Source organism: Mobula hypostoma, chromosome X2, assembly GCF_963921235.1.
Source record: "Mobula hypostoma chromosome X2, sMobHyp1.1, whole genome shotgun sequence".
In the NCBI taxonomy this organism is placed as follows: Eukaryota; Metazoa; Chordata; class Chondrichthyes; order Myliobatiformes; family Myliobatidae; genus Mobula; species Mobula hypostoma.
In genome coordinates, this window is record NC_086129.1 from 46,619,166 (window position 1) to 46,646,279 (window position 27,114).

At 42.1% G+C, this 27,114-nt stretch overlaps 1 protein-coding gene across 1 annotated transcript in view; it reads right to left on the reverse strand.

Moving 5' to 3' along the window:
* The window catches only part of LOC134340727 (uncharacterized), a 38,619-nt gene extending 13,906 nt beyond the window's left edge, over window positions 1-24,713 (reverse strand). Inside the window, exons 1-5 of the mRNA XM_063038194.1 lie at window positions 24,233-24,713; window positions 16,353-16,450; window positions 15,745-15,772; window positions 15,584-15,648; window positions 1,741-2,399 (exon numbers count right to left, since the gene is read on the reverse strand). Of these exons, the coding sequence (XP_062894264.1) occupies window positions 1,741-2,399; window positions 15,584-15,648; window positions 15,745-15,772; window positions 16,353-16,450; window positions 24,233-24,461 (1,079 nt within the window). The 5' untranslated portion in view covers window positions 24,462-24,713. The remainder of the gene's footprint in view (window positions 1-1,740; window positions 2,400-15,583; window positions 15,649-15,744; window positions 15,773-16,352; window positions 16,451-24,232) is intronic.
* Between the last annotated feature and the right edge of the window lie 2,401 nt (window positions 24,714-27,114).

Sequence of the window (27,114 nt, forward strand, 5' to 3'; positions counted from 1 at the left end):
TGTCATTGATTAGGTCAGTAAGTTTTTCAATTCCATAATCTTCAAGGGCGATAATTTATACCCCTATCTATACCCCTCATAATTTTGTCTACCTCTATTAAATCTCCCCTCATTCTCCTACACTCCGGGGAATAAAGTCCGAACCTGTTCAACCTCTCCCTGTACATCAGGTCCTCAAGTCCTTGTAAAATTCATCTGTACTTTTTCCAATATTATTAGTACAAAGAGGAAACGGATTGAAGCAAATCCCCAGCATTGTTGTTGGATTTTTTAATGGGACAGCAAGTGGGGTGCTTTTCTGAAGAGTGCTACCCGTCAGTTTCTGATGTACCCTGGTGGCAAGCGAAGGTCCTCTCAACCTACTTCTTAGGAAAATCTGAATAACTGGCATGTGAGCAAGGCACTCCCCCAGATGAAAATCAACAAACTACGGTTCTCTGTAGGACAGCAAACAAGGAAATCAACCTTAATCTAAATACAAAGAGACAAAATTAACTTTTATTTAGGTCTAACTGTGCCAGAATGGTAAATGTACAACATAAGGGTCAAATAATGAGCACAAGAGATTCTGCAGATGCCGGAAATCCAGAGCTGCCTAACCTGTTGAGTTTCCCCAGAATTCTGAGGGTCAAATAATATCCATCTTAAAATTCACGTTAGGGAAGTCTGTATTACTTGAATGGCATGGCAAAATTATTTATAAATGATTATGATATTCAACTGTAATATTCACTAACAATAATACCCATTCCATAACCTTTGTACTAGGCTAGACAATAGATATTTTTATTGCATTATATTCTGGTCAAAGAAGGAAGAAGGGAGTTGGTGTGTGCTCAGGAGTAGGGCAAATGAGCTTACGTAGATTCAGAATGCATTCAAAAACTTTAACAAGCATCTATACCACGGAGATGTTGCATCACAGCCAGGTATGGACACACCAATGCCCAGGAATGGAAGAGTCCACAGAAAGTGGTGAATGTGGCCCAGTTCATCACAGGCAAAGCCCTCCTCACTGTTACACGGAGCACTGCCACAAGAAAGCAGGATCTACTGTCAAGTACCCCCAACATCCAGACCATGCTCTCTTCTTACTGCTGCTTTGGGCAGATGGTAGAGGAGCGTTGGGTGTCACACCACCAGTTTCTGGCCCTGAGCCAGCATAGATTACTCCACTCACCTCAACTCTAAATTGATTTCACAACCTATGGACTCACCTTCAAGGACTCTACAATCATGTTTTCAGTATTATTTCTTTCTTTCTTTTGTTTGCACGTGTGTTTTATTTTGCACATTGGTTGTTATCAATCTTTATGAATAATTTTTTGTGGGTTCTATTGCGTTTCTTTATTTTCCTGTAAATGCCTGTAGGAAAATGAATCTCAAGGTGACATATACAGACTTTGATAATAAATTTACTTGGCTTGACCTTCAGCTGAATGTTTTTATCATTCATTGTCTTCCTGCCACCTGGATCTGACTGGCGTTAGCATGATGGTATTACACCTTGGGGCACTGAAGTTCTGTATGACCTCCCTGCAAAACGTGTGGGTTTCCTCTGGGTGCTCCAGTTTCCTCCCACAGTCCAAAGACGTATGGATTAGTGGGTTAATTGGTCAATGTAAATTGCCCTGTGATTAGGCTACGGTTAAATTGGTGGGTTGCCAGGCAATGGCCAGAAGGGTCTGTACTACACTGTATCACTAAATAAAATAAAATAACAGCTGTTGCTTAACTTACGTGTTGCCATACTTGTCCACTGACAGGATGTCCTCAGGTGACAAGGCAACAAGGCTGCCCTCGATCTGCTGCAGTTGAAACTGGAAGAAAGACAATGCGGAGCTTTCTGGAAGATATTGCTGTTGAGAAACTTCCAATTTCAGAGTGGATCTGCTGCTCTGGGTATCACTCGACGCCGCCTGCCCTAACACTTTTGGCTTTGGCAGTGGTGACTGAGGATGTGACAGATATCTGGTATTGTGAGGATAGCACTGATGCAGACAGAAAAGTTTGCCTTCCTCAGAATTGTCCGCACAGCACTCTCGGGCAAAGGCTGCCAACCAGCCTGGTGAACGGTACCAAGACTCATATTCTGAAGCTGAATACGGTTTGTACGATGGAGATACCAGATCCAGGTGGGCTGCATCATTCTCATAGAGGTAACCCACGTTGTAGTGGAAGGCTGGGTTGTTAGCTTGTAGAACAGGGTGATGGTTTCTAGAGTGCAGGTCTCTGAGGCTGACAGGACAGCCCATGTAATACCTCTGAGGACAATTAATTCCAATTTGTCCCTGATGGGGTTGCAGTCCCCCTTGCTTCAGATCTGTCTCCAAAACTTCCACCAAATCTTCCAACAAATCTTCAACATTTTTTGGAGGACAAACATTCACCTTTTTTGTCTGGAAAGGTAAACAAAAGAGGAAGTCATTTGTTGATTCAGGAAATCTACAAGATTTAACAATTTTAACATATCTTTAGCAAAACGAGGTGTTCAATAATGATGCAAATTATGTTATTAACATGAATGCAAATATCGTACAAATAACACATTGTGTTTTTCACTTCCTAGAAACAATTATGGGGTTTCAAATCTCACTAGGGTAAGTAAAACATTTGCATACAAGTTATATTAAAAAAAACAGAAAATAATAAAAAAAAGAGGAAGTTAACTTACTGATGAGTTCAAAGTAAATTTATTATCAACCATACACTAACTTGAGATTCATTTTCTTGTAGGCATTCACCATAAAACAAAGAAATATATTAGTAACATTGAAAAACTACACACAAAGACAAACAACCTACGTGCCGAGGGAGACAAGATAGGCAAATAAATAAACAAACAAACAAGTAAATAATGCTGAGACCATGAGTTGTAGATTCACTGTTCACCAAGATGGTTCTGGCGACACACAAGGTTTTGCGGGCCATTCACAAATCTTCGAGATGGAGGATAACATAAGTTCGTGTTCTCTCACTACAGGGGTTGCCTGACTGCTTTGGTACACAGATTGCTGCTAAACCCTTACCCTGATGACACATGCCGAGTTACCATGAGGAACAAAGGGTTACATGATGATAAGTTGAGCAAAATACTCGACTATAGAAAGAATTACATGAAGATACTGTTATGCAGTCAAACACAAGCTAAGACTTTTCTCTTTGGAGGCATGGACAGAGTGGACAGCCAGAGACTTCTCCAAGGGATGGTAATAGCTAGTATGAAGGGGCATAATTTTAAGATGATTGGAGGGATGTCAAAGGTAAGTTTTTTTAAAATACAGAATCAGGTTTAATATTATTGATATGCTATGAAATTTGTTGTTTTGTGACTTGATGCTTAATGTCACCAAAACCAAGGAGATGATCGTCGATTTCAGACGGTCTCAGCCTGAGCACACACCCCTCAGCATCAGCGGCTCCACAGTGGAGAGAGTGGAAAACATCAAGTTCCTTGGGGTGCAGATCTCGGACAATCTCACCTGGTCCAGGAACACCACTGGGATTGTGAAACAGGCCCAGCAGGGATTGCACTTTCTGAGGAAGCTTAAACAAGCATCACTCCCCACTAACATCTTAACTACACTCTGCAGAGGCGTGGTTGAGAGTGTGCTGACTTTTTGCATCACAACCTGGTGCTCCAGCTGCAGTGCCGTCGACAAAAAAGCCTTGCAGAGGGTGGTTAGGGGGGCAGAGAAGGTTATTGGGGTCTCCCTACCTTCTGTCCAAGACCTCTTTCAGAGTCGATGCCTCCAGCAGACACGGTACATCATTAAAGACCCCTCACACCCTCTCCATGAACTGTTTGTTCTTCTGCCACCAGGCAACGTTACAGGAGCATCAAAACTAAAACCACAAGGCTACTAAACAGCTTCCTCCCACAGGCAGTCAGACTGCTAAGTAGCTGCTCTACCTGACTCTACTTTGGACACTTTTAACTTGCACTGGACACTTATAACTGATAGGTGGCTGTTGTGTTTTACTATTTATTGTTATGTTTATTATTTAGTGTTGTGTTTGTTATGTTATGATTGCACTGCTCCTGGGAAACGCTGTCTCATTCTGCCCTGCAGAGCTGATGTACGGTTAGAATGACAATAAAGTTTTTTGAATCTTGAATCTTTGAAATACACTTTAAACTTTGAAGAAATATATTTAAAAATTAAATTAAATAAGACCATAAGACATAGGAGCAGAAATAGGCCATTTGGCCCATCTAGTCTGCTCTGCCATTCAATCATGGGTGATCCTTTTTTCCCCTCCTCAGCCCCACTCCCCAGCCTTCTCCCATAACCTTTGTTGACGTGTCCAATCAAGAACTTATCAAACTCTGCCTTAAATACACCCAACAAACTGGCTTCCAGCTGCCTGTGGTAATAAATTCCACAAATTTACCACCTTCCAGCTAAAGAAATTTCTCTGCATCTCTGTTTTAAATGGACGCCCCGCTATCCTGAGGGTGTGCCCTCTTGTCCTAGACTCCTCCACCATGGGAAACATTCTTTCCACATCTATTCTGTCTGGGCCTTTCAACTTTCGAAAGGTTTCAATGAGATCCCCCCTCAACCTTCTGAATTCCAGCACGTACAGACCCAGAGCCATCAAATGTTCCTTGTATGATAACCCTTTCATTCCTGGAATCCTCCTTGTGAACCTCCTCTGAACCTTCTCCAAAGCCAGCACATCTTTTCTTAGATGAGGAGCCCAAAACTGTTCACAATACTGAAGGTGAGGCCTCACCAGTGCCTTATAAAGCCTCAGCATCACATCCCTGCTCTTGTATTCTAGACCTCTTGAAATGAATGCTAACATTGCATTTGCCTTCCTCACCACCAACTCAACCTGCAGGTTAACCTTCAGGGTGTTCTACACAAGGACTCCCAAGTCCCTTTGCATTTCAGATTTTTGGATTTTCTCCCTATTTAGAAAATAGTCTTCACATTTATTTCTAATACCAAAGTGCATGACTATACATTTTTCAACATTGTATTTAATTTGCCACTTTCTTGCCCATCCTCCTAATCTGTCTATGTCCTTCTGCATCCTACCTGTTTCGTAAACACTTCCTGCCCCTCCACCAATCTTCGTATCATCTGCAAATTAGCAACAAAACCATCTATTCCATCATTTAAATCATTTATATACAGCATAAAAAGAATCGGTCCCAACACCGACCCCTGCGGAACACCACTAGTCACTGACAGCCAATCAGACAAGGATCCTTTTATTCTCACTTGCTGCCTCCTTCCAATCAGCCAATGCTCTAACCATGCCAACAACTTTCCTGTAATACCATGGGCTCTTAACTTCGTAAGTAGGTTTATGTGTAGCACCTTGTCAAAAGCCTTCTGAAAGTCCAAATATACAATATACACTGCATCCCCTTTATCTATCCTACTTGTAATTTCCTCAAAGAATTCCAACAGGTTCATCAGGCAAGATTTTCCCTGAAGGAAACCATGCTGACTTTGTCCTATCCTGTCCTGTGTCACCAAGTACTCCATCACCTCATCCTTAACAATTGACTCCAACATCTTCCCAACCACTGAGGTCAGGCAAACTGGTCTATAATTTCCTTTCTGCTGCCTTCCTCCTTTCTTAAAGAGTGGAGTGATATTTGCCAGAGTCCAATGATTTTTGGAAGATCATTACTAATGCCTCCACAATGACAACCGCTACCTCTTTCAGAACCCTAGGGTGCAGTTCATCTGGTCTGGGTGACTTATGTACCTTTAGGTCTTTCAGCTTTTTGAGCACCTTCTCCCTTGTGATAGTAACTGCACTCACTTCTCTTCCTTCACACCCTTCAACACCTGGCATGCTGCTAGTGTCTTCCACAGTGCAGACTGATGCGAAATACTCATTTAGTTCATCAGCCATCTCCTTGTCCCCCGTTATTATTTATCCGGCCTTATTTTCTAGTGGTCCTATATCCACTCTCATCTTTTTTTTTATTTTTGACATACTTGAAAACACTTTTACTATCCACATTGATAATGTTTGCTAACTTGCTTTCATATTTCGTTTTTTCCCTCCTAATAATTCTTTTAGTTGCTCTCTGTAGGTTTTTTAAAAGCTTCCCAATCCTCTATCTTTGCGCTATATTTTGTTTTGTTATATGTCCTCTTTTTTTTTTGCTCTTGCATTAGCTTTGACCTCCCTTGTCAGCCACAGTTGTACTAAAGTGGTGCAAAAAACAGCAAACATAGTGTGTCCGTGTTCATGGGTTATTGATTGTGCATTCAGAGTGGTAAGTGCATTGGTGCATTAGATACATTAGGGATATTTACAAGACTCTTAGATAGTCACATGGATGAAAGAAAAATGGAGGGTTATAGTCTTTGTTGGGGGGGGGGTGTTAGATTGATCTCAGAATAGCTTAAAAGGTCAGCACTATGTTTATGCTTCTTATCTTGTAAACCTCCATCAAGTTACCTCTCATCCTCTTTCGCTCCAAACAGGAAAACCCTAGCTCAGTCAACCTATCCGAATAAGGGTCTAATCCAGGCAGCATCCTGGTAAATCTCTTCTGCATCCTCTCTAAAGCTTTCCCAACCTTCTTATAATGAAGTGACCAAAACTGAACACAAGATTGCAAGTCTAACCTGAGATTTTTTTAAAAAAAGAGCTGCAACATTACCTCGTAACTCTTGACTCAATCCCTTGATTAATGAAGGCCAACACACCATATGCCACCCTAACCAACCTATCAATTTGTGCTGGAACTTTGAGGGATCTATGGATGTGAACCCCAAGATCTTTCTGTTCCTCCACACTGCTAAGAATCTTGCCATCAACTCTGTATTCTGCCTTCAAATTCGATGTTCCAAAGTGAATCACTTCAAACTTTTCTGAATTGCACTTCATCTGCCACTTCTCAGCTCAGCTCTGCATTTTATCATTGCTCCATTGTAAGCTACAACATCGTCTACACTATCTACAATAACACAAACCTTTGTGTCATCTGCAAATTTGCTAACTCACCCTTCCACTTCCTCATCCATGTCATTTATAAAAATCACAAAGAGGAGGGGGTCCCAGAACAGATCTCTGCAAACACCACTGGTCACTGACTCCATCTACTTCTACCCTCTGCATTCTGTGGGCAAGCCAAGTCTAAATCCATGTAGCCAAGCTTCCCTGGATCCCATGCCTCCTGACTCTCTGAATGAGCCTGCCACAGGGAACCTTATCGAACACTTTACAAAAATCCATATACACCACATCCACTGCTTTACCTTCCATCTTCAACAATATCCACCATCTAGGCCATGACATCTTTTCATAGCTACCATCGGGCAAAAGGTCCACAAGCCTGAAGACCCACACCACCAGATTCAGGGGCAACTATTTAATTTTTTTTTAAAGACTGCTTATTCCTCTCCATAGATGCTGCCTGACCTGCCACGTTCCTCTAGTGTGTTGCTCTATCTTCATCAATTTGTTTTGTCACTTCCCTAAAGAATTTAATCAGGTTCACAAGGTACAACCTGCCCCTCACCAGGCCACTACTGTGCTTATGATAATAAACTCGATTTGAAACTGTTATCAAAACCCAGTTGGTTAATTGACGAAAGACATTGATGGCTGGAACTCCTTTCTGCTTTTTGCAACATTCCTGGTCCTGTATATGGTCCAACAAGTGGTATCATACAACTTGGAATAAAACCCGACTAACGCTTCCCCAGGCAGGGGCAAGATTTAATTCCATCATGACAATCAAAACAACTGTTGATATTCAGAATCTGAAACAAAACAGCAAAAGCTGCAACAGTTTGGCAGAGAAAAGAGAAATCTCTGCCAAGTGCTTCCAGCATTTCAAGTTGAAAAAAAAATCACTTTGAAACTGAAGGAGATCCAAAACAAACAAGTTACTTTAGATTGCTGAGATACTTGGAGAGGGATAGTCAGAACAAAGGTAAAATCACTGAAATGCCTGGGAGGCATAAGCTATTGATGGGTTAATAAAGGAAAATGGAGACAGAACACAGAGGAGCAGATAAGACTAGGAAGTTCAAGTCAGAAATTGTAGAAAAATGCCCAGTAAAATTACTAGAAGACAAAGTTGTCATAAGGGGGGCGTTGGGAGCGGACCCAAATGCAAGACACAGACACTGAAGTACTAGGAACAGGACTTGACTAGAGAGCTGGGACAAGACTTAGGACATTGACTAGGCAAGCGGGACCAGGACAAGGAACTGGGAACTAGGAGCCTGGGCTTGGACTCCGAGCCAGAGACTGGACTAGGACCCAGAACCTGGGTCTTGACTTGGGCTCGGACCCCGGAACTAGGCAAGGACATGACGTGGCTACAGGACTGGACATGGCTTAGGTTCCTCAAGGCGAGGACATGACAAGGCTTGGGTTCCTCGAGGCGAGGACATGACAAGGCTTGGGTTCCTCGAGGCAAGGACATGACAAGGCTTGGGTTCCTCGAGGCAAGGACATGACAAGGCTTGGGTTCCTCGAGGCGAGGACATGACAAGGCTTGGGTTCAGACTCTGAGCTAGAGACTGGCCAAGGACCCAGAACCTGGGTCTTGACGCGGGCTTGGACTCCGAAACTAGGTGAAGACATGACATGGTCTTGGGAGACTGGACAGGACACGGGGCACTCCTGGACAGGACACGGGGCACTCCTGGACAGGATGAGAACATGAAACCTTGACTTGGTACTCAGGAACAGCCGACTGGACTTGGGACGACAGGAACATGGAACATAGAGCCGGGACTCATCACAGAATGCTGGACATGACGGGATAGTTCTAAACACTAGGTAGCAGCAAACGGCCAGACCTACCTAGTGAAGGCGTGGACACAGAGACAGTTCCCAATACTAGGTTGCGGCAAACAGCCAGACCTACCTAGCAGAGGCGTGGATACAGAGACTGTTCTAACTCAACAATAGACAGTTCCTTATCTTGATACAGCAAGGCTCTGGTCTTGCTCCGGTAGTTGAACTTGACAAGGTTGCAGGGCAAGGCTCCAGACACAGGTTGCAGGCTTCAGAAGGAAGGGGAAGGGAAGGGAAGGGAACAGGCCAGCCTCAGGGTAACGGCAAAGACAGCCTGGCTTACCCAACAGAGGCGAGGACAGGATAGTGACAAGACGAACCAGCAACCACACTTGAACCAAGGGCCACTTATATTCCCAACTCCAAGACGAGCATCAGGTGCCTATGATTAAGCCCAACTGAAACAAGGGACAGCCGGAAGGCCGGAAGACCTGGAGTCCGGAGTCCACGGACCAGACTGTGAACTGGAACGTGGACTTCATGGACCGGACCATGACAAAAGTAGAATTATAAAAGTTGAATATTGTGCTCCAAACAAGAGGGTATAGGCTTAAGATCAGAAGGAAGAGAATTAAACAGGATATCAGGGGCAGTTTGAGATAATTAGCTAGATAATAACATGGATAGGAGAGGTTTAAAGGGCTATGGGCCAAATGTAAACAGATAGGATACGGCTGAGATCACAGCCAAGTTGTTTGTACAGATACACAGTTCAGAAAATTTATCTGAAGAAGGGAGAAGGAGAAGAGAAAGAACAATGAGTCAACACCCAGGTGTGTTAAACAGGAGGGAAGAAATAGATGATATAATTGATGATCCATTTACATTAGCAGAAATGGTGAGAGCAATAAAGAGATCGAGACCAACCTCCCCAGGGAAAAATCTGATATGCTCTGTGATGCTAAAAAATCTAGGAGAAGGAGCGCTCTTGAAGTTGCTGCATTTTTATAACAGAGTGTGGGAGGAGGGAAGATTACCAAGTGCATGGAAAGAAGCAGTAGTAATTCCAATAAGGAAACCTGGCCAGGATCCATCAAAACCCACTAGCTACAGACCAATTGCATTAACATCAAGTATATGTAAGATAATGGAAAGGATGATAACAGAAGGTTATTGTATGAGCTTGAGAAGAGGGGAAGCTGGCAAGTTATCAGAGTGGTTTTTTGGAAGGGAAGGAATTCCATGGACTTAGTGATAAGGTTAGAGACTGAAATAAGAAAGGCCCAAGCAAATAAAGAGTCAGTAGTTGCAGTGTTCTTTGACATAGAAAAAGCCTACGATATGATGTAGAAGGAAGGATTGTTAATTAAACTGCACAAGATGGGGGTTGGTGGGAGAGTTTTTAATTGGATTAAAGATTTTTTGTTTGGTAGAAAAATTCAAGTTTGGATTGGCTCAGAATTATCAAAACAGTACATAGTGGAAAATGGCACACCTCAAGGTAGTGTGATTAGCCTGTTACTTTTCATCATTATGATCAATGATGTCTTCACAAAAGTACCAGTGGATATAGGTAGGTCACTGTTTGTGGATGATGGGGCCTTGTGGAAAAGAGGCAGGAACATGGAGCATATAATCAGGAAACTACAAGGAGCAATTGATGAAGTGGTGGACTGGGGTTATGATTGGGGATGTAGATTTTCAGTAGAAAAAACTCAAAACTGTATTTTTCACCAGGAAAAGAATTGAGGTAGGGAAGAAGTTAAGGATGTATGGGATTGAATTAGAAAGGGTTGGATCATTTAAATTTCTGGGAGTTATATTTGATTCACGATTAAGATGGGCAGACCATATCAGGAAAGTTGAGGAGAAATGTAAAAAAGTAATAAATGTGTTGAGATGTTTGATTGGTAGGGAATGGGGAGCAAGTTGTTCAGCATTGAAGAGAATGTATGTGGCTTTAGTAAGATTTGTGATGGACTATGGAAATATAGCATATGGATCAGCAGCTAGGTCTCTTGTAAGGAAACTGGATGTGATTCAGGCTCAGGCTTTGAGAGTGTGCAGTGGGACTTTAAAACATCACCAGTATCAGCCCTACAGGTAGAAATGTGAATAATGCCTTTGGAAATAAGAAGGATGCAATTGATGGCAAACTACTGGGCTAATTTGCAATGATTCTCACCCTGCAAAAGTAGTGTTGCACGAGTGCTGGGAAAATGGGAGGTTTCAGAGGGATAACTTTAGTCAGGTAGGGAATGATATTGCTAAAGAATGTGGAGTATTTGATCTGAGGATAAGTCCTTCAGTAGTTTATCTGGTTGTAGCTCCATGGATGCTTGTATGGCCTGACATAGACTGGCATTTGTTAGAGGTAAAAAGTAAAGGAAAATATAAAACTGATTTGGTAAGTGCATTTAATTGTCATGTGATGGAAAAGTATAGTGATTATACTCAGATTTATACGGATGGTGCTAAGGAACCTGAAACAGGAGTGACAGGGTTTGGGGTGGCTATACCAGCAAAAGAAATTGGAATCAGCAGAAGAACATCTGATAAGTTAGGGGTGTTTACAGTGGAGATGCTGGCAGTGTTGGTTGCGTTGCGATGGGTGGAGAAAGCTAGACAAGTCAAAGTGTTGATATGCACAGATTCATCCTCAGTTCTAGCAAGTTTAAGGTCTTTTCATTCAAACAGTCGGCAAAATGTACTTTATGAAATCCTTCAGTCAGTCACAAGAATTGCAAATCAGGGGGGTCAGGTAACATTTCTATGGGTTCCAGCACATGTAGGGGTGAAGGGGAATGAGAGGGTGGATGAGTTGGCAAAGAGAGCGTTAAAGAAAGAAATATAGAAATGCACATTCGTATCAGTAAAGCAGAGGTTAAGTGTGTAATCTGGGAAAAAAAAATCAAACAAATGTAGCAAGAAAGATGGGACAGGGAGGGGAAAGGGAGGCATTTATATCAAATACAAAAGAGTGTTGCAGTTACTAGGGTAGGTAATGGAAACAGAAGAGAGGAAATTGTGTGGACTAGGTTAAGGCTGGGCCACTGTGCATTAAACAAAACATTGAAAATGACAGGGAAACACCAGACAGGATTGTGTGAGGAATGTCAGGAAGAGGAGTCAGTAGAACATGTAGTTCTGAGTTGCAGGAAGTATGTGATACAGAGAGAGATGATGAGAATCAATCTAAGGGAATTGGGGTGCAGGAATTCACATTAAGAGGGTTGCTGGGCAAGGGTGAGAGAGCACAGGTCAGGGTATTCTTAGCTTTCTTAAGGGGTACAGGGTTTTTTTTTATTGGATATGACAGATAAACAGGAATACGGTACCAGGATGGCCAAGGATGGGAGGATAAAGTGTAGGTTAGGGTATGTGTGTGTGTGTGAGAGATTGGGTGAAGGGATTTAGAATGTAAGTCTGTTGCACACTCTGGAGCAGAAGGTGGCGGTAATGCCCCATTAAGCTGGATGCCAACCGCCGTAAAACAAGATGGAGAAGAAGAGCAGTGTACAGATAGGACTAGCTTGCTTTCATGAGTTGGGCCAAAGGGCCTGTTTCTATACTGTATTGCTCTATGAATAGTTTACAGAACAGGCCATAAACAGATAAGGAGCGCTGCAGAAATCAATATTAAATCTGGAAGGCTGCAACACATCCAGTGCAAGATGAGATGCTATACCTCGAGATCACATTGAGCCTCATTATAACAGTGTAAGAAACCACGTACAGCTCACAGTGAGAGCGGAAGGGAAAAGTCAAGTGACTGGTAACTCTGATCTGTGATTCATTTCACTAATACTGTACATAAAAAAAAGCATTATGAGCACTGGATGCAAACCAGTGGCCTAGAAGGAATGAAAATGATTTGCTGTTTCACTTGGAAGGACTGTTTGTTCCCTGAGAGGTGGCAAGGGAAAAGTTGACAAGATGTGAATTCCATTTCCTGTTGTGTGTATGGTTAGAGATAGATGAATGCTACAGGGTGTGGCAAAGGGAACAGTGCTATCAGAATGCTGAAAGGGAGGGTATGAGAAGACGTGTCTGCTGCTGGAATCTCACTGAAGATAATAGATATTGTGAAAGATCATCTACTAAATGCAGAGGCAGGTGAGGTGGAAGTGAAGGCCGGGAAACTCAAAGCCGAAGTCAAATTCGAGTTTATTGTCAAATACACTAGTGCATGTATGCAGAGGTGCAATGAAAAACTTATTACAGTGCATGACAGGCAGATAGCTCCATTCACAAGGAAAAAACATAAATTAAAGCATAAACATAAATAGGGGTCAGCAATACTGGATTGAGTGTTATGTAAGGAGTCAGAGAGCTTAAGGTGAAAGAACCCTTCGGAACCAGTGATCACGATATGATTGTGTTCAACTTGAAATTGGACGGGGAGAAAGTAAAGTCTGATGTAGCAGTGTTTCACTGGAGAAAGGGAAATTACAGTGGTATGAGAGAGGAGTTTGCCAAAGTAAATTGGAAGGAGATGCTGGCAGGGATGTCAGCAGAGCAGCAATGGTGTGCATTTCTGGGAAAAATGAGGAAGGTGCAGGATAGATGTATTACAAAAACAAAGAAATACTCAAATGGCAAAATAGTATAACTGTGGCTGACAAGGGAAACCAAAGCTAAAGTAAAAACAAAAGAAGGGCATACAACAACACAAAACTTAGCGGGAAGATAGAGGATTGGGAAGCTTTTAAAAATCTACAGAGAGCAACTAATAAAATCATTAGGAGGGAAAGATGAAATATGAAAGCAAGCTAGCAAACAATATCAAAGTGGATAGTAAAAGCTTTTTCAAGTATGCAAAAAATAAGAGAGATGAGAGTGGATATAGGACCACTAGAAAATAAGGCCAGAGATATAATAATGGTGGCCATGGAGATGGCAGACGAACTAAGTAAGAATTTTGCATCAGTTTTCACTGTGGAAGACACGAGCAGTGTGCCAGATGTTGAAGGGTGTGAGGGAAGAGAAGTGGGTGCAGTTACTATCACAAGGGAGAAGGTGCTCAAAAAGCTGAAAGACCTAAAGGTACATAAGTCACCCGGACCAGATGAACTACACCCCTGGGTTCTGAAAGGGGTAGCTGTAGAGATTATGGAGGCATTGGTAATGATTTTTCAAAAATCATTGGGCTCTGGCAAATATCACTCCACTATTTAAGGAAGGCAGCTGAAAGGAAATTATAGACCAGTTAGCCTGACCTCAGTAGTTGGGAAGACATTGGAGTCAATTGTTCAGGATGAGGTTATGGAGTACTTGGTGACACAGGACAAGATAGGACAAAGTCAGCATGGTTTCCTTAAGGGAAAATCTTGCCTGACGAATCTGTTGGAATTCTTTGAGGAAATTACAAGTAGTATAGATAAAGGGGATGCAGTGGATGTTGTCTATTTGGACTTTCAGAAGGCCTTTGACAAGGTGTCACACATGAGGCTGCTTACCAAGTTAAGAGCCCATGGTATTACAGGAGAGTTGCTAACATGGTTAGAGCATTGGCTGACTAGTAGGAGGCAGTGAGTGGGAATAAAAGGGTCCTTGTCTGGTTGGCTGCCAGTGACTAGTGGTGTACTGCAGGGGTCAGTGTTGGGACCACTTCTTTTTATGTTGTATATAAATAATTTATATGATGGAATAGATGGCTTTGTTGCCAAGTTTGCAGATAATATGTAGATTGGTGGAGTGTTGAGGAAATAGGTAGGCTGCAGAAGGATAGACAGATTAAAAGAATGGGCAAGAAAGTGGCAAATGAAATACAATGTTGGAAACTGTATGGTCATTCACTTTGATAGTAGAAATAAATGTGTGGACTATTTTCTGAATGTGCAGAAAATCTAAAAATATGAGGTGCAAAGGGACTTGGAAGTCCTTGTGCAGGTTGATTTGATGATGAAGAAGGCAAATGTAATGTTAGCATTCATTTCAAGAGGTCTAGAATACAAGAGCAGGGATGTGATGCTGAGGCTTTATAAGGCACTGGTGAGGCCTCACCTTGAGTATTGTGAACAGTTTTGGGCCCCTCATCTTAGAAAAAATGTGCTGACATTGGAGAGGTTTCAGAGGAAGCTCACAAGGATGATTCCAGTAATGAAAGGGTTATCATACGAGGAAAGTTTGTTAGCTTTGGGTCTGTAATCACTGGAATTTTGAACGATGAGGTGAGATCTCATTGAAAACTTTTGAATGCTGAAAGACCTAGACAGAGTAGACGTGGAAGGGTGTTTCCCATGGTGGGGGAGTCGAGGACAAGAGGGCACAGACTCAGGATAGAGGGGCATCCATTTAAAACAGAAATGTGGAGAAATTTCTTTTGCCAGAGAGTGGTGAATTTGTGGAATTTTTTTTACCACTGATGGCTGTGGAGGCCAGGTTGTTGGGTATATTTAAGGCAAAGCTTGATTGGTTCTTGATTGGATATGGCATCAAAGGTTACAGGGAGAAGGCAGGTGAATGGGGTTGAGAAGAAAAAAGATCAGCCATAACAGAATGGCGGAGCAGACTCGATGGGCCAAATGGCCAAATGGCCAAATTCTGCTCCGATGTCTTATGGTCCAAATGGAGGAAAACCACACAGTCACGGTTGATTGTACAAACTCCTTGCAAACAGTAGCGAGAATAGAACAGAGGCCACTGGTGTTGTAATGGTATTATGCTAGTTACCTCACTATCATGCACCCAATGTTCCAAGCAGGAATGATTTCAGCCAGGGGAATGTGTATGTTGGTGGAGAAGAACTGGCTGGGTCTCTAATGAAGCAAGAAACTGAAGGTACCCGGACCAGCTCCAGCTCTTGTCATGTCTAATCTGCAGGTTTTAGAAGCTGCATAATACTCACCTGTTTGCTCCCTTTAGCAGAACATGGGTGACCTTGTAGTGTATCCCTGACAGCACGCTTTCTTTCTGAAAAAGAACCATCAAAAATGACAATGGACACCATCATAGATACTTAAAAGAAACCTAGACAATTTCTATAACAAAATCATTTAAATCTCTTACTGTTATTTAATTTCCAGGCCACATCTTCCTGTAGGGGGAGAAAATCAATACCTTAATCATCCTTACTTAAAACAAATGTTAAACAATAAATCTATAAACCTTAAGCATGAAATTCCTTATCAGTTTTACAAAACCATTTTGAAGAGAATCTGATAACACAATTCAGGCATTGATCGTGAGGATAGTCAGAGGCTTTTCCCCAGGGCTGAAATGGCTGGCACAAGAGGGCACAGTTTTAAGGTGCTGGGGAGTCGGTACAGAGGGGATGTCAGGGGTAAGTTTTTTACTCAGAGAGTGGTGAGTGCGTGGAATGGGCTGCCGGCAACAGTGGTGGAGGTGGATACGATAGGGTCTTTTAAGAGACTTTTGGATAGGTACATGGAGTTTAGAAAAATAGAGGGCTATGGGTAAGCCTAGTAATTTCTGAGGTAGGGACATGTTCGGCACAACTTTGTGGGCCGAAGGACCTGTATTGTGCTGTAGGTTTTCTATGTTTTTCTAATTCTCCCTGGCTTCTTGTGTTACATTTCAAATATGTTGCATGCTTAAATTTTATGGACTTCCCTGAAGAAATGCTTTACTTGAAGCTGGAATGGAGAAAGGGGCACCTGGAAGTCTTTTGGCTCTTGTCCTTTGGCTTTGCGGTAATTACGGAGGAGATCTCGGACAGGCAGACGAACTCTTACTCCCAAATACTTCTCGGATTCTGTATTCGTTTGATGATTTGCACCCAAGGGAAAAGAAAGTTAGAGAGAAAAGTTAACTTTATTTGTCACACGTACATCAAAACATGGCAACATAGAGTGAAATGTGTCATTTGCATCAAATCAAATCAGCAAGGGCTATGCTAAGCTGCTAGCAAAGTAAAAGACAGAAGTTACTGGTCATTCATGGAGAAATGTTTGTGCTTGCATATTACTTTATACCTCATTAAAATCCTTTGAATGTTGCTGTAGTGCTAATTAATAATCTTCCCTGGTGACATATAATAAGTGAACATTTAAGTCACAGAGTCACATCGTCATACAGCGCATAAACAGGCCCTTCAGTCCATCTAGTCTGTGCCAAACTTCTCTGCATCCTAATTCCATTATCCATTGCCCTCCATATCCCTCCCAGCCATGTACATAACCAAACTTCCCTTCTGCTGGCAGCTCATTCCACACTTGCACTACTCTCTAAGTGAAGAAGTTTCCCCTTAAATATTTCACCCTTAACCTATGACCTCCAGTTGTAGTCTCACCCAACTTCAGTTGAAAAAGCCTGCTTTCTTTACCCCATCTATACCCCTCATAATTTTGTATACCTCTATCAAATCTTCCCTCATTCTGCATTGCTCCAGGAATTAAAGTCCTGTTCAACCTTTCCTTATAACTCAGACTATGTTGAGACCTTCATCTGGTTATGAAATTATGAAATACAGACAGGATCAAAAGGGAATGTTAATGAACTGATAAAGTTGAATCTAGACATTCAGGTTCTCATCATATATTTAATAGATTCACAACTCCAAAGAATTGAATAGACTTTTAATTCCAAAATTTGCTTAATTAATTGACAGTTACTCTTGTGGAAATTGAACTCATGTCCATGGATAATTAGCTCAATTAACACAGCATTTTAAACTCAATACCATTGCTCTCCTCTCCCTCTGTAGTTTGTCATTCAATCATTCATTGATACATAGGATGATTGAAGAAGGCCATTCAGCCCTTCAAGTCTGCTCTGCCATTCGTACACACAAGAGATTCTGCAGATGCTGGAAATTTAGAGCAACACACACAAAATGCTGGAGGAACTCAGCAGGTCAGGCAGTGTCTACCAAGAGGAATAAACAGTTGATGTTTTGTACTGAGACCCTTCATCAGGATTTCAATTCCAGTTGGAATGGTGTCACTTTTTCCATGGTCCCTACAGAATGTGACTATACTTCCTAGCACTCTACTCCTTGTAAACATTATCCTGCCTCCCAGTGTCTCCTTTTCCACCTCTTTTCTAGATGTTCCACCATCCATTGAGTTCTTTCAAAATGTCTTCCTTTTCAATTGATGGGGAATTCCCTTCTATTGTGGCTGATGAAACCTAAAACTGCTCACTCTATTTTCCACACTTTGCCTGGATGTCCTGTCTTCTCAGCCCAGAACCACAACAAAGTTTGCCTTCACTTCCATCTTACCAGCCTTCACATTCAATACCAACCAACTTCATCTTACCTACCTCTTTTCCATTTCAGCATCTTAACCTATTCTAATCCTCGAAACATCTCCTCTTCTTGCCCTTTATTTCATTCCATTCAGGGACATACATGGGAACTTACTTAGAAAAACTTTTGTCAGTACATGTTAAACCGATGCATGTCATGCATTAGTGAATCCTTGGTAGTCTGTGCAGAATTGAAAGCCTGTGTTATGCCTCTGCTGTCTGTTCTTCATCCAGAACCTCCTCTCTGTGTCACAGTAATTTGCTTGCACAGCTTACTTATCGCTTCATCGCACACCATCTACTGAATTAAGTTGGAGTGATCACTCTGTGGAACATCTTTGTTCTGTCTGTGAAGGCAACCCAAGTTTCCATTCACTGGTCACTTTAATTCTCTGATCCATCCTAACTCTGAACTGTTTTTCCTTGGCTCCTCAATCTATTCCAATACATCTCAATATGGAAAATAATGCCTCATCTCCCCAACTCAACATTCACCCATGGAGCTCAACAAATCCAGACAGTAATCCACCCAGGAACCTCCCTTCCATGGACTCTGTCTATACTGCCTCAGTAAAGCAGCCAGCAAAATCAAAGACCCCACCCACCCGAGACATTCTCTCTTCTCCCCTCCCCCACAGGAGGGAAGATACAAAAGTCTGAAAGCAAGGGTCATCTGGCCCAAGGACAGCTTTTATCCCTCTTGTATGATTAAATGGACTCTTGACCTCACAGTCAATCTTGTTATGATCTTGCAGTTTAACATTTATCGACACTGCAATTTTTTTAGTAACTGTTCCACTTTATCCTGCATTCTGTGATTGTTTTACCTTGTTCTATCTCAATGCACTGTGTAATGACTTGATCTGCATGGACAAGTTTTTCACTAGACACGTGACAATAATAAACCAATATCAATACCATAGCCGTCTATACTTTATAAACACAACAGATTCTAGAGATGATGAACTGCAGAGTACACACTCAGCAGGTCAGCACCATTTATGGAGAGGAATAATGATTCGATGTTTCAGGACGAGACACTGAATCAGAACCATTTTCTTTTGTTTATCTAGATGACCCCTGCCACTTTGCTAAACACGACTGGTCACTTTGTTTGCTCCTGCCTTCCATTCAATCACACACCTGCTGAAATCCTTTAACCTGCTGCGATGAACAATCATGAGACTGAAATGCTAATCAATTCAGTCAGCATGCTTGCTACTTCCAATGGTTACCACATAGTTTCATCCTCTGTAGCTTTTCACTTCTAGATCTTTACCCTGTACCACTGGATCTGGACTTCGGAGATCAAGAGAGGGGAACTGCCCCAGCACAAAGGCTTTTCCAGTTAAAAACCTCTCCTGCATAGGTGACCAGCCATTGCTGGATACGAAGGTCAACCGACCATCGTCACTCTGTCAAATGGCACTGACTCATAGAAACCCTTGAAAGCAAATAATAAAGCAAAGCCAAATTGAATTCACAACTTCCTTTATGTCAGACCTTCGATACAGTTAAATGCCCCAATGTGTCCTGTAGGAAAATTTTCAGTGAGCTGCACAAGAAAGATCTCAACACGGAAACCCAAGTATCCGGTTGAAGAAATTTTGGTGTTTTCTTAGACAAGAGGGAGGTGGAGACAGAGAGAATGTAAGGGAAAATGTATTTAGCCAGAGGGTGTCACAGATGCCTGTGACGGCCAAGTTATTGGATACACTTTAAAGCACAGGTTGATAGGTTCTTGATTAGTCAGCGTGTCAAAAGCTATGGGGAGAAGGCAGGAGAATGGGGTTGAGAAGGATAATAAATCAACTATGATAGAATGATGAAGCAGACTTGATGGGCTGAATGGCCCTATTCTGCTCCTATGTCTTATGGCCTTTTGGAAAGAATTTAGAATTTGAGCTGTTGGCAGGTAACGATGAAGCAACTCTGAGAAGAGCCAAGAACATATCGGGTAGTTGGAGGGCTGGGGGTGGGGTGGGTTCCTGACCCAAAGGACATGCAGAGACTGTGGTCATGATTAGACTTGTTAATGGAATTTTCCACACTTGGGTGTTCATGAAGTGGGAGGCGATGTAAGGAAGGTGTGATCTAGGTGCAAGTTAGGATGGGGTAGCAGAGTTTACAACAAGCTTTCAAAATGCAGAATAAGCTATACTGACCAGGGTGCACCAGAACATCAGCGCTGGAATGACAAGGAGACACTGAAGTTTTAATAGAGTATCTGGTTCAGGTAAGCTGGATTAGTGATGTGAAAGAGGTAGACAGAGGTGGATGCACAGATACATGACCCTACTCTCAACAGGATAACGCTCTGAACAACCCGAACAAAAAAAACAGAAATGCTGTAAGAACTCAACTACGCAAGCAGCTTCTATGGAAGGAGAAGCCAGTTAACCTCCTAACCCCTCCTCACCAACTATAAACAGAAAACTTTGCAGCTTTTATTACCACAACCTCTTATCCCTCTCAACTCCATTCAACTGCCTTCTCCCTGGAACCTTTGACGTCCTAATCAGGAACTCTTCAACCTCTGCTTTAAATATACCCAATGACTTGACCTCCACAGCTGTCTGTAACACTCCACAGATTCTGGCTGACAAAATTCCTCCTCACCTGAGTTCTAAAGGGATGCCCTTCTATTCTGAGGCTATGTCCTCTGATCTTAGACTCCCCCAAAATAGGAAACATCCTCTCCACATCCACTCTATAGGTAGGTTTGATAGGTTTCAATGAGGTCACCCTGCATTCTTCTGAATTCCAATGAGTAGAGGCCCAGAGCATTAAACACTCTTCATATGACAGCCATTCAATACTGGAATCAAATTCGTGAACCTCCTTTGAATCATCCTCTATCTTAGCAAATCCTTTCTAAGATAAGAGGCCCAAACCTGCTCCCAATACTCCAAGTGAGGCCTCACCAGTGCTTTATAAAGTCTCAACATTACATCCTTGCTTTTCTATTCCAGTCCTCTTGAAATGACTGCTAACTTCACATTTGCCTTCCTCACCACCAGCTCAACCTGTAAATTAACCTTCAGGGAATCCTGCACAAAGAGTCCCAAGTTTCTTTGTTCCTCTGAGTTTTGAATTTTCTCTCCATTTAGGAGATAGTCTATACTTTTATTTCTTCTACCAAAGTGCAAGACTATACACTTCCCAACACTGTATTCCATTGGCCACCTCTTTGCCCATTCTTCTAATCTGTCCAATTCCCTTTGTAGCCTCTCTACTTCCTCAAACCTACCTACCCCTACACCTATCTTCATATCATTTTCAAACCTGATCATAAAGCCATCAACTCCATCATCCAAATCATTGACATATAATGTAAAAAGAATCAGTCCCAACACAGACCCCTGCAGAACACAACTAGTCACCAGCAGCCAACCAGAAAAGGCTGCCTTCATTTCCACTCTTTGCCTCCTGCCAAAAAGTCACTCCTTTTTCCATGCTAGTATCTTTCCTGTAATCCAAGTAAACAACATCCACTAACTCTCCTTCATCTATCTTGCCTGTTATTTCCTCAAAGAATTCCAACAGATTTTATCAGGCAGGATTTATTTTAAAGGAAACCATACTGACTTTGGCCTACTTTACCATGTGCATCCAAGTATCTTGAAACCTCATCCTTAATAATGGACTCCCAACATCTTCCCAGCCACTGAAGTCAGGCTAACTGGGTGATAATTTCCTTTCTTTTGTCTCCCTCCTTTCTTAAAGAGGGGAGTGACATTTGCATTTTCCAGTCCTCTGGAACCATTCCAGAATCTAGTGATTCTTGAAAGATCATTACGAATGCATCCACAATTCCTTCAGCTACATCTTTCAAAACCTTGAGAGGTAGTCCATCTGGTCCAGGCGACTTATCTATCTTCAGCTTTTCAGCTTCCCAAGCACCTTCTCCTTAGTAATAGCATGAACACTCACTTCTGCCAATGACCCTCTCAAATTTCTGGCATTCTGCAAGTGCCTTCCACAGTGAAGACTGATGCAAAACACTTATTTAGTTCGGCCACCATGTCTTTGTCCCCTATTACTACCTCTCCAGTGACATTTTCCAGAGGTCCAATATCCACTCTCACCCCTCTTTTACTCTTTATACATTTGAAAAAACTTTTGGTACCCTCTTTTACAATACTGGCTAGCTTACTTTCATAATTCATCTTTCCTCTCTTTATGGTTTTTCAGTTGCCTTCTGCTAGTTTTTAAAGCTTCCCAATCTTCTACCTATACATATTATATAATATATATAGAAAGTAGAAGATTGGGATATATATAAAAACTTCTTCATCTTTGGGATGTATCTTTCCTGCGCCTTCCGAATTGTTCTTAGAAATTCCAGCCATTGTTCTGCCATCATCCCTGCTCATGTCCCCTTCCAATCAGCTTTGGCCAACTCTTCTCTCATGCTTTTGTAATTCCCTTCACTCCACTGTAACATTGATACATTTGACTTTATCTTCTTCCTCTCCAATTGCAGGGTGAATTCTATCATATTATGATCACTGTGTCTCAAGGGTTCCTTTACCTTAAGCTCCCTAATCAAATCTGGATCATATCCCAACACCCAATCCAGAATAGCCTTTTTCCTAGTGGGTTGAACCTCAAGTTGCTCTAAAAAGCCATTGCATAGGAGTTTCAAGAATTCCCTCTCTTGAGATCCAGCACCAACCCAACTTTCCCAATCTACCTGCGTATTGAAATCCCCCATTACTATTGTAACATTGCCCTCTGTACAAGCCTTTTCTGTCTCCCATAGTAATTTGTATCCCACATCCTGGCTACTGTTGAGAGGCTTATATATAACTTCCATTAGGATCTTTTTACCCTTTCATTTTCTTAACTCTACCCACAACGTTTCTACATCTTCCTATCCTATGTCACCTCTTTCTAAGGGTTTGATTTCATTTTTTTTTACCAACAGAGCCACCCCACCTCCTCTACCTACCTGCTGTCCTTTCGATACAATGTGTATTCTTGGATGTTAAACTCCCAACTATAATCTTCTTTCAGCCCTGACTCATTGATGCCCACAATGTCATACCCGCCAATCTCTAACTGTGCTACAAGATCATCTACCTTATTCTGCATACTGCGTGCATTCAAATATAATATCTTCAGTTCCGTATTCATCACCCTTGTCGATTTTGTCCCCATGTTACACTGCAACTCATCCCACTGACTCCAATTTTCTCCCCATCATCTGCTTCCTTCCTGACAGTCTCAATCCGAACCCCTGTCCCCTGCACCAGTTTCACAGTCACACAGTCACCTGCCAAATCATCCTATTCTTACCCTCACTGCCACGTGGCACAGGCACCGATCCAGAGATTACTACCCTGGAGTTCCGACTTTCCAGCTCTCTACCTAACTCTCTCTATTCTCTCTTCAGGACCTCCTCATTTCCTATCAATGTCGTTGGTATTAATATGTACCACGACTTCTGGATGTTCAAGTTCCCCCCTTAGAATGCTGACTGCTGTGGATCCGATCCGAGACGTCCCTGACCCTGGCACCTGGGAGGCAACATACCATCCGGATGCCTTTTACATATCCACAGAATCTCCCGTCCGCTCCTAATTCTGGAATCCCCTATCACTACTGCACTCTTCCGGACCAGAGGCACGATCACTGCGGTTCCCCCGGTAGGTTATACCCCAACCCCAACAGTATCCAAAGCGGTAAGCTTATTATTGAAGGGAACGGCCACGGGCTACTCTGCACTGGCTGCCTATTCCAGTAATTAGCTCAAGGTACTGTATGTCTGATGTAAATGTTTAACATTCAGAAGTTCAAAGTACATTATCAAAGTATATATCCTGTGCACAGCCTTGAGATTAATCTTCTTACAGGCAGCCACAAAAACAAAGAAAGCCAACAGAACACATTTTAAACAGACCATCAAACGCCCAATATGCGCAAAAAAACATCGTGCAAACAATAAAAAGTACACAAATAACACTCAGAACTAAAGTTGTTGACGAAAGTGAGTTCACATCACTGCAGCCGGTACTAGGAGTCCGTTAGTTGCAGCCAGAGTTTCATTTTAGCGCAGAGACTCGTAAACTTTGTGGAGCCGCTTAACACCGGTCCGGCACTGACATCCAGACCTTTTCAATCTGGCCCGGCACTGAAATGGGTCAAACACCGACTCGTTCCTCGCTCTGGAGCCAGGGCCCCACTGCCTCGATTAGGCTCGTACCCGACCTTTTCAATACCTGGAGACCCAAACCACAACCCATACTTTACTGCCATACTTACTACAGTGGAGGTATCTTACCACCTTGGTTCTTGCTCGCCGCTTCTGGCCTGGTCTTTCGTTCCTGCTTGCAGAACCGGGAGACTGTCGCAGAGGGAGAACGGGGACTCTGCAGCGTGCAGACGCCGGGAATGGTTGGCACTTCTCCGGCTGGAAGAGGCAGGTGGTTCCCCTGGAAGCGGCAGTCTATCCCACTGTCATTGCTGGTCTGATCGCGCAAGTTATCCGGACTCAGCACTTCGCACAGCATATCGTGCCCTAATGTGGCCGGGCCGACGCAGCGTCAGGTGTATCGTGCAACACCCGGGCAGATAAGAACCTGAAAAGGTCTGCCTCCACTGCTCACTACTGATGTACGACAGATATCAATCCTGACTCTTGATGGGGTTTTTTCTTTAAAAAGAAAATGAAGGGGCACATTTAAGAGGAAGGATTTGAAACATGATCCTTTGACGGTCGGACTTGCGTCAACTCCACTGATTGGTGCATTTGTCAATCGCAGCTCGACCAGCTACTTCGCAATCCTTCACTTCTACTGAACGTGACAGGTTTTTCAAACTTATTTTGCAGGAGTTGAAAGTAAATATAGAGGAGGATTTGAAGATGCAACGTAATTCTGTTGCTTTTTGTCAGCGTTTTCATAGACTCATTGGATCATGCCCCTCACTAAACGCATGTTTTAACAGCAAAATTTCTTCGTCATAAAAATGTAGGATTTGCATTTATGTTCCTGGCACGTAGTTTAAGAATATTGATAAGTGTGTCATGGAATCTTGAACCTCTACGTGACACCCATCAGGGCTCCTGAACCAGCGTGGATAACTTCACTCACCTCAACACTGAACTGATTCCACAACCTATGGACCCTCTCTCAAGGACTCCACAACTTATGTTCTCAATATTATTTATTTACTATTTATTATTATTATTTGTTTTTGTATTTGCATAGTTTGTCTTCTTTTGCATATGGGTGGTTTGTCAGTCTATGAAGTTTTTCATTGATTCTCTTGTATTTCTTGTTCTACAAGAATGCCCACAAGAAAATGCATTTCAGGGTAGTATATTGCGATGTATACAGTCTTTGATAATCAATTTACTTTGAGGGGGGCATAGCTTTAAGGTGATTGGAGGAAGGCATAAGGGGATGTCAGAGCAGGTTCTTTACATAGTGTGTGGTAGGTGCATGGAACGCTCTGCTTTGTGTGGTGGTGGAGGCAGATACACTAGGGGCATTTAAAAACTCTTAAATAAGCACACAGATGATAGAAAAGTGGGCTACGTAGGAAGGAAGTGTTAGATTGATTTTATGTTAGGTTAAAACATCGGCACAACATCATAGGCCGAGGGCTAACTGAGCTGTGATGTTCTATGTCTATGTTCTAAGAATGGGTAGCATTTGAAAAAGATGATAGGAGCTTGATTTAACATCAGGAAAAAAGCAGCATGTAAATACAAATCCATCTTTTTGTTAGTGGAACCACAAGTTTGATAACAGGAGAGAAACATCGCTTCAAATCACTCACTCCCTAGTTCTGTTGTGTGGCATCCATTTTCTGTCAGCCTTGGAGTGCACTGCAGGGTGACACTTTAAGGATTCTACAAATCGTGTTCTGGATACTGTATTTATTCATTTATTTATTTATTTCTTGTGTTTGCAGTTTGTCTTATTTTGCACATTGATTGTATGTCAGTCTATGTGTGCAGTGTTTCGTTGTATTTCTTTGTTCTATTGTGAATGCACGCAAGAAAATGAAGCTCAGTAGTATATGGTGACATATATGTACTTTGATAATACATCTACTTTGAACTTAGTACCTGCTCAGAGAGAAAAAAACATATTTGGTGTGCTACAGTGCACATAATTATACTCCAAAATTACCTAGTTAGTACTATTGGCAGAGGTAGATCCGAGTTTTCCTTGGTTCCTTGTTTTTCCTAAAGCAACGTGTCATTTTATTTCTAATCACTTTCTCAGGAATCTTGCTAGACACAAACCAATTGTCGTTTTTCAATAAGACCATAAGTCATAGGAGCAGAATTAGGCCATTCGGCCCATCAAGCCTGTTCTGCCATTCCTACATTACAACAGTGGCTGAGTGCAGTCTTGACTTGATTCACCTTATGGTTGTACATTGTGATTTCCTGACAGTTTATAACCATAGACAATGCAATGGTTTGTACTTTTTCTCTGTAATACTGTAAATGTAGTTAGAACATTCTTTGATATTTTTATTGATGCTCACTCACTGATCAAAGGTTTACCACAGCTAGAACTTACTGCTGGCAAAACTTTATCCATTTCAGTCCCCTACTATCCCCATACATACCTCATTTAAGCTTTTCTTTAATAGCTTTGTACACAAGTCATTGGTCGTAATGAGGTAGATCATTTAATAGACTTATAAGCAGCATTCACAAGAGAAATATAAGCTAAACATAAATTATACACAACTTTTACAAGAAAAACAAAATTGGAGCATAAAAACCAAAGTATTATTTAGTTCATAGTGATCAGAATGGTCATGATTTTGCTACTAAAACAGAGGAGGCATATTCATATAGGGTCTTGCCATCTCTGCAGCTCCACACGAAATATAAACACAAGAGATTTTAGACATGCTGGAAATCCAGAGCAACTCACACAAAATGCTGGAGGAATTCAGAGGGGCAAGCAGCATCTATGGAGGGGAATAAACAGTCAACATTTTGGGCAAGTCCTGATGAAGGATCTCAGCCTGAAATGTCAACTATTTGTTCCCCTCCATAGATGCTGCTTGATCTGCTGAGTTTCTCCAGCATTTTGTGTGAGATGTTCCAGACAGTGTTACCTTTGGTTTTTGAAGGGCCCTGTTCTCTCTCCAGTTACTCACTTTTCCTTTTACATATTTCTAGAATCTCTCTAG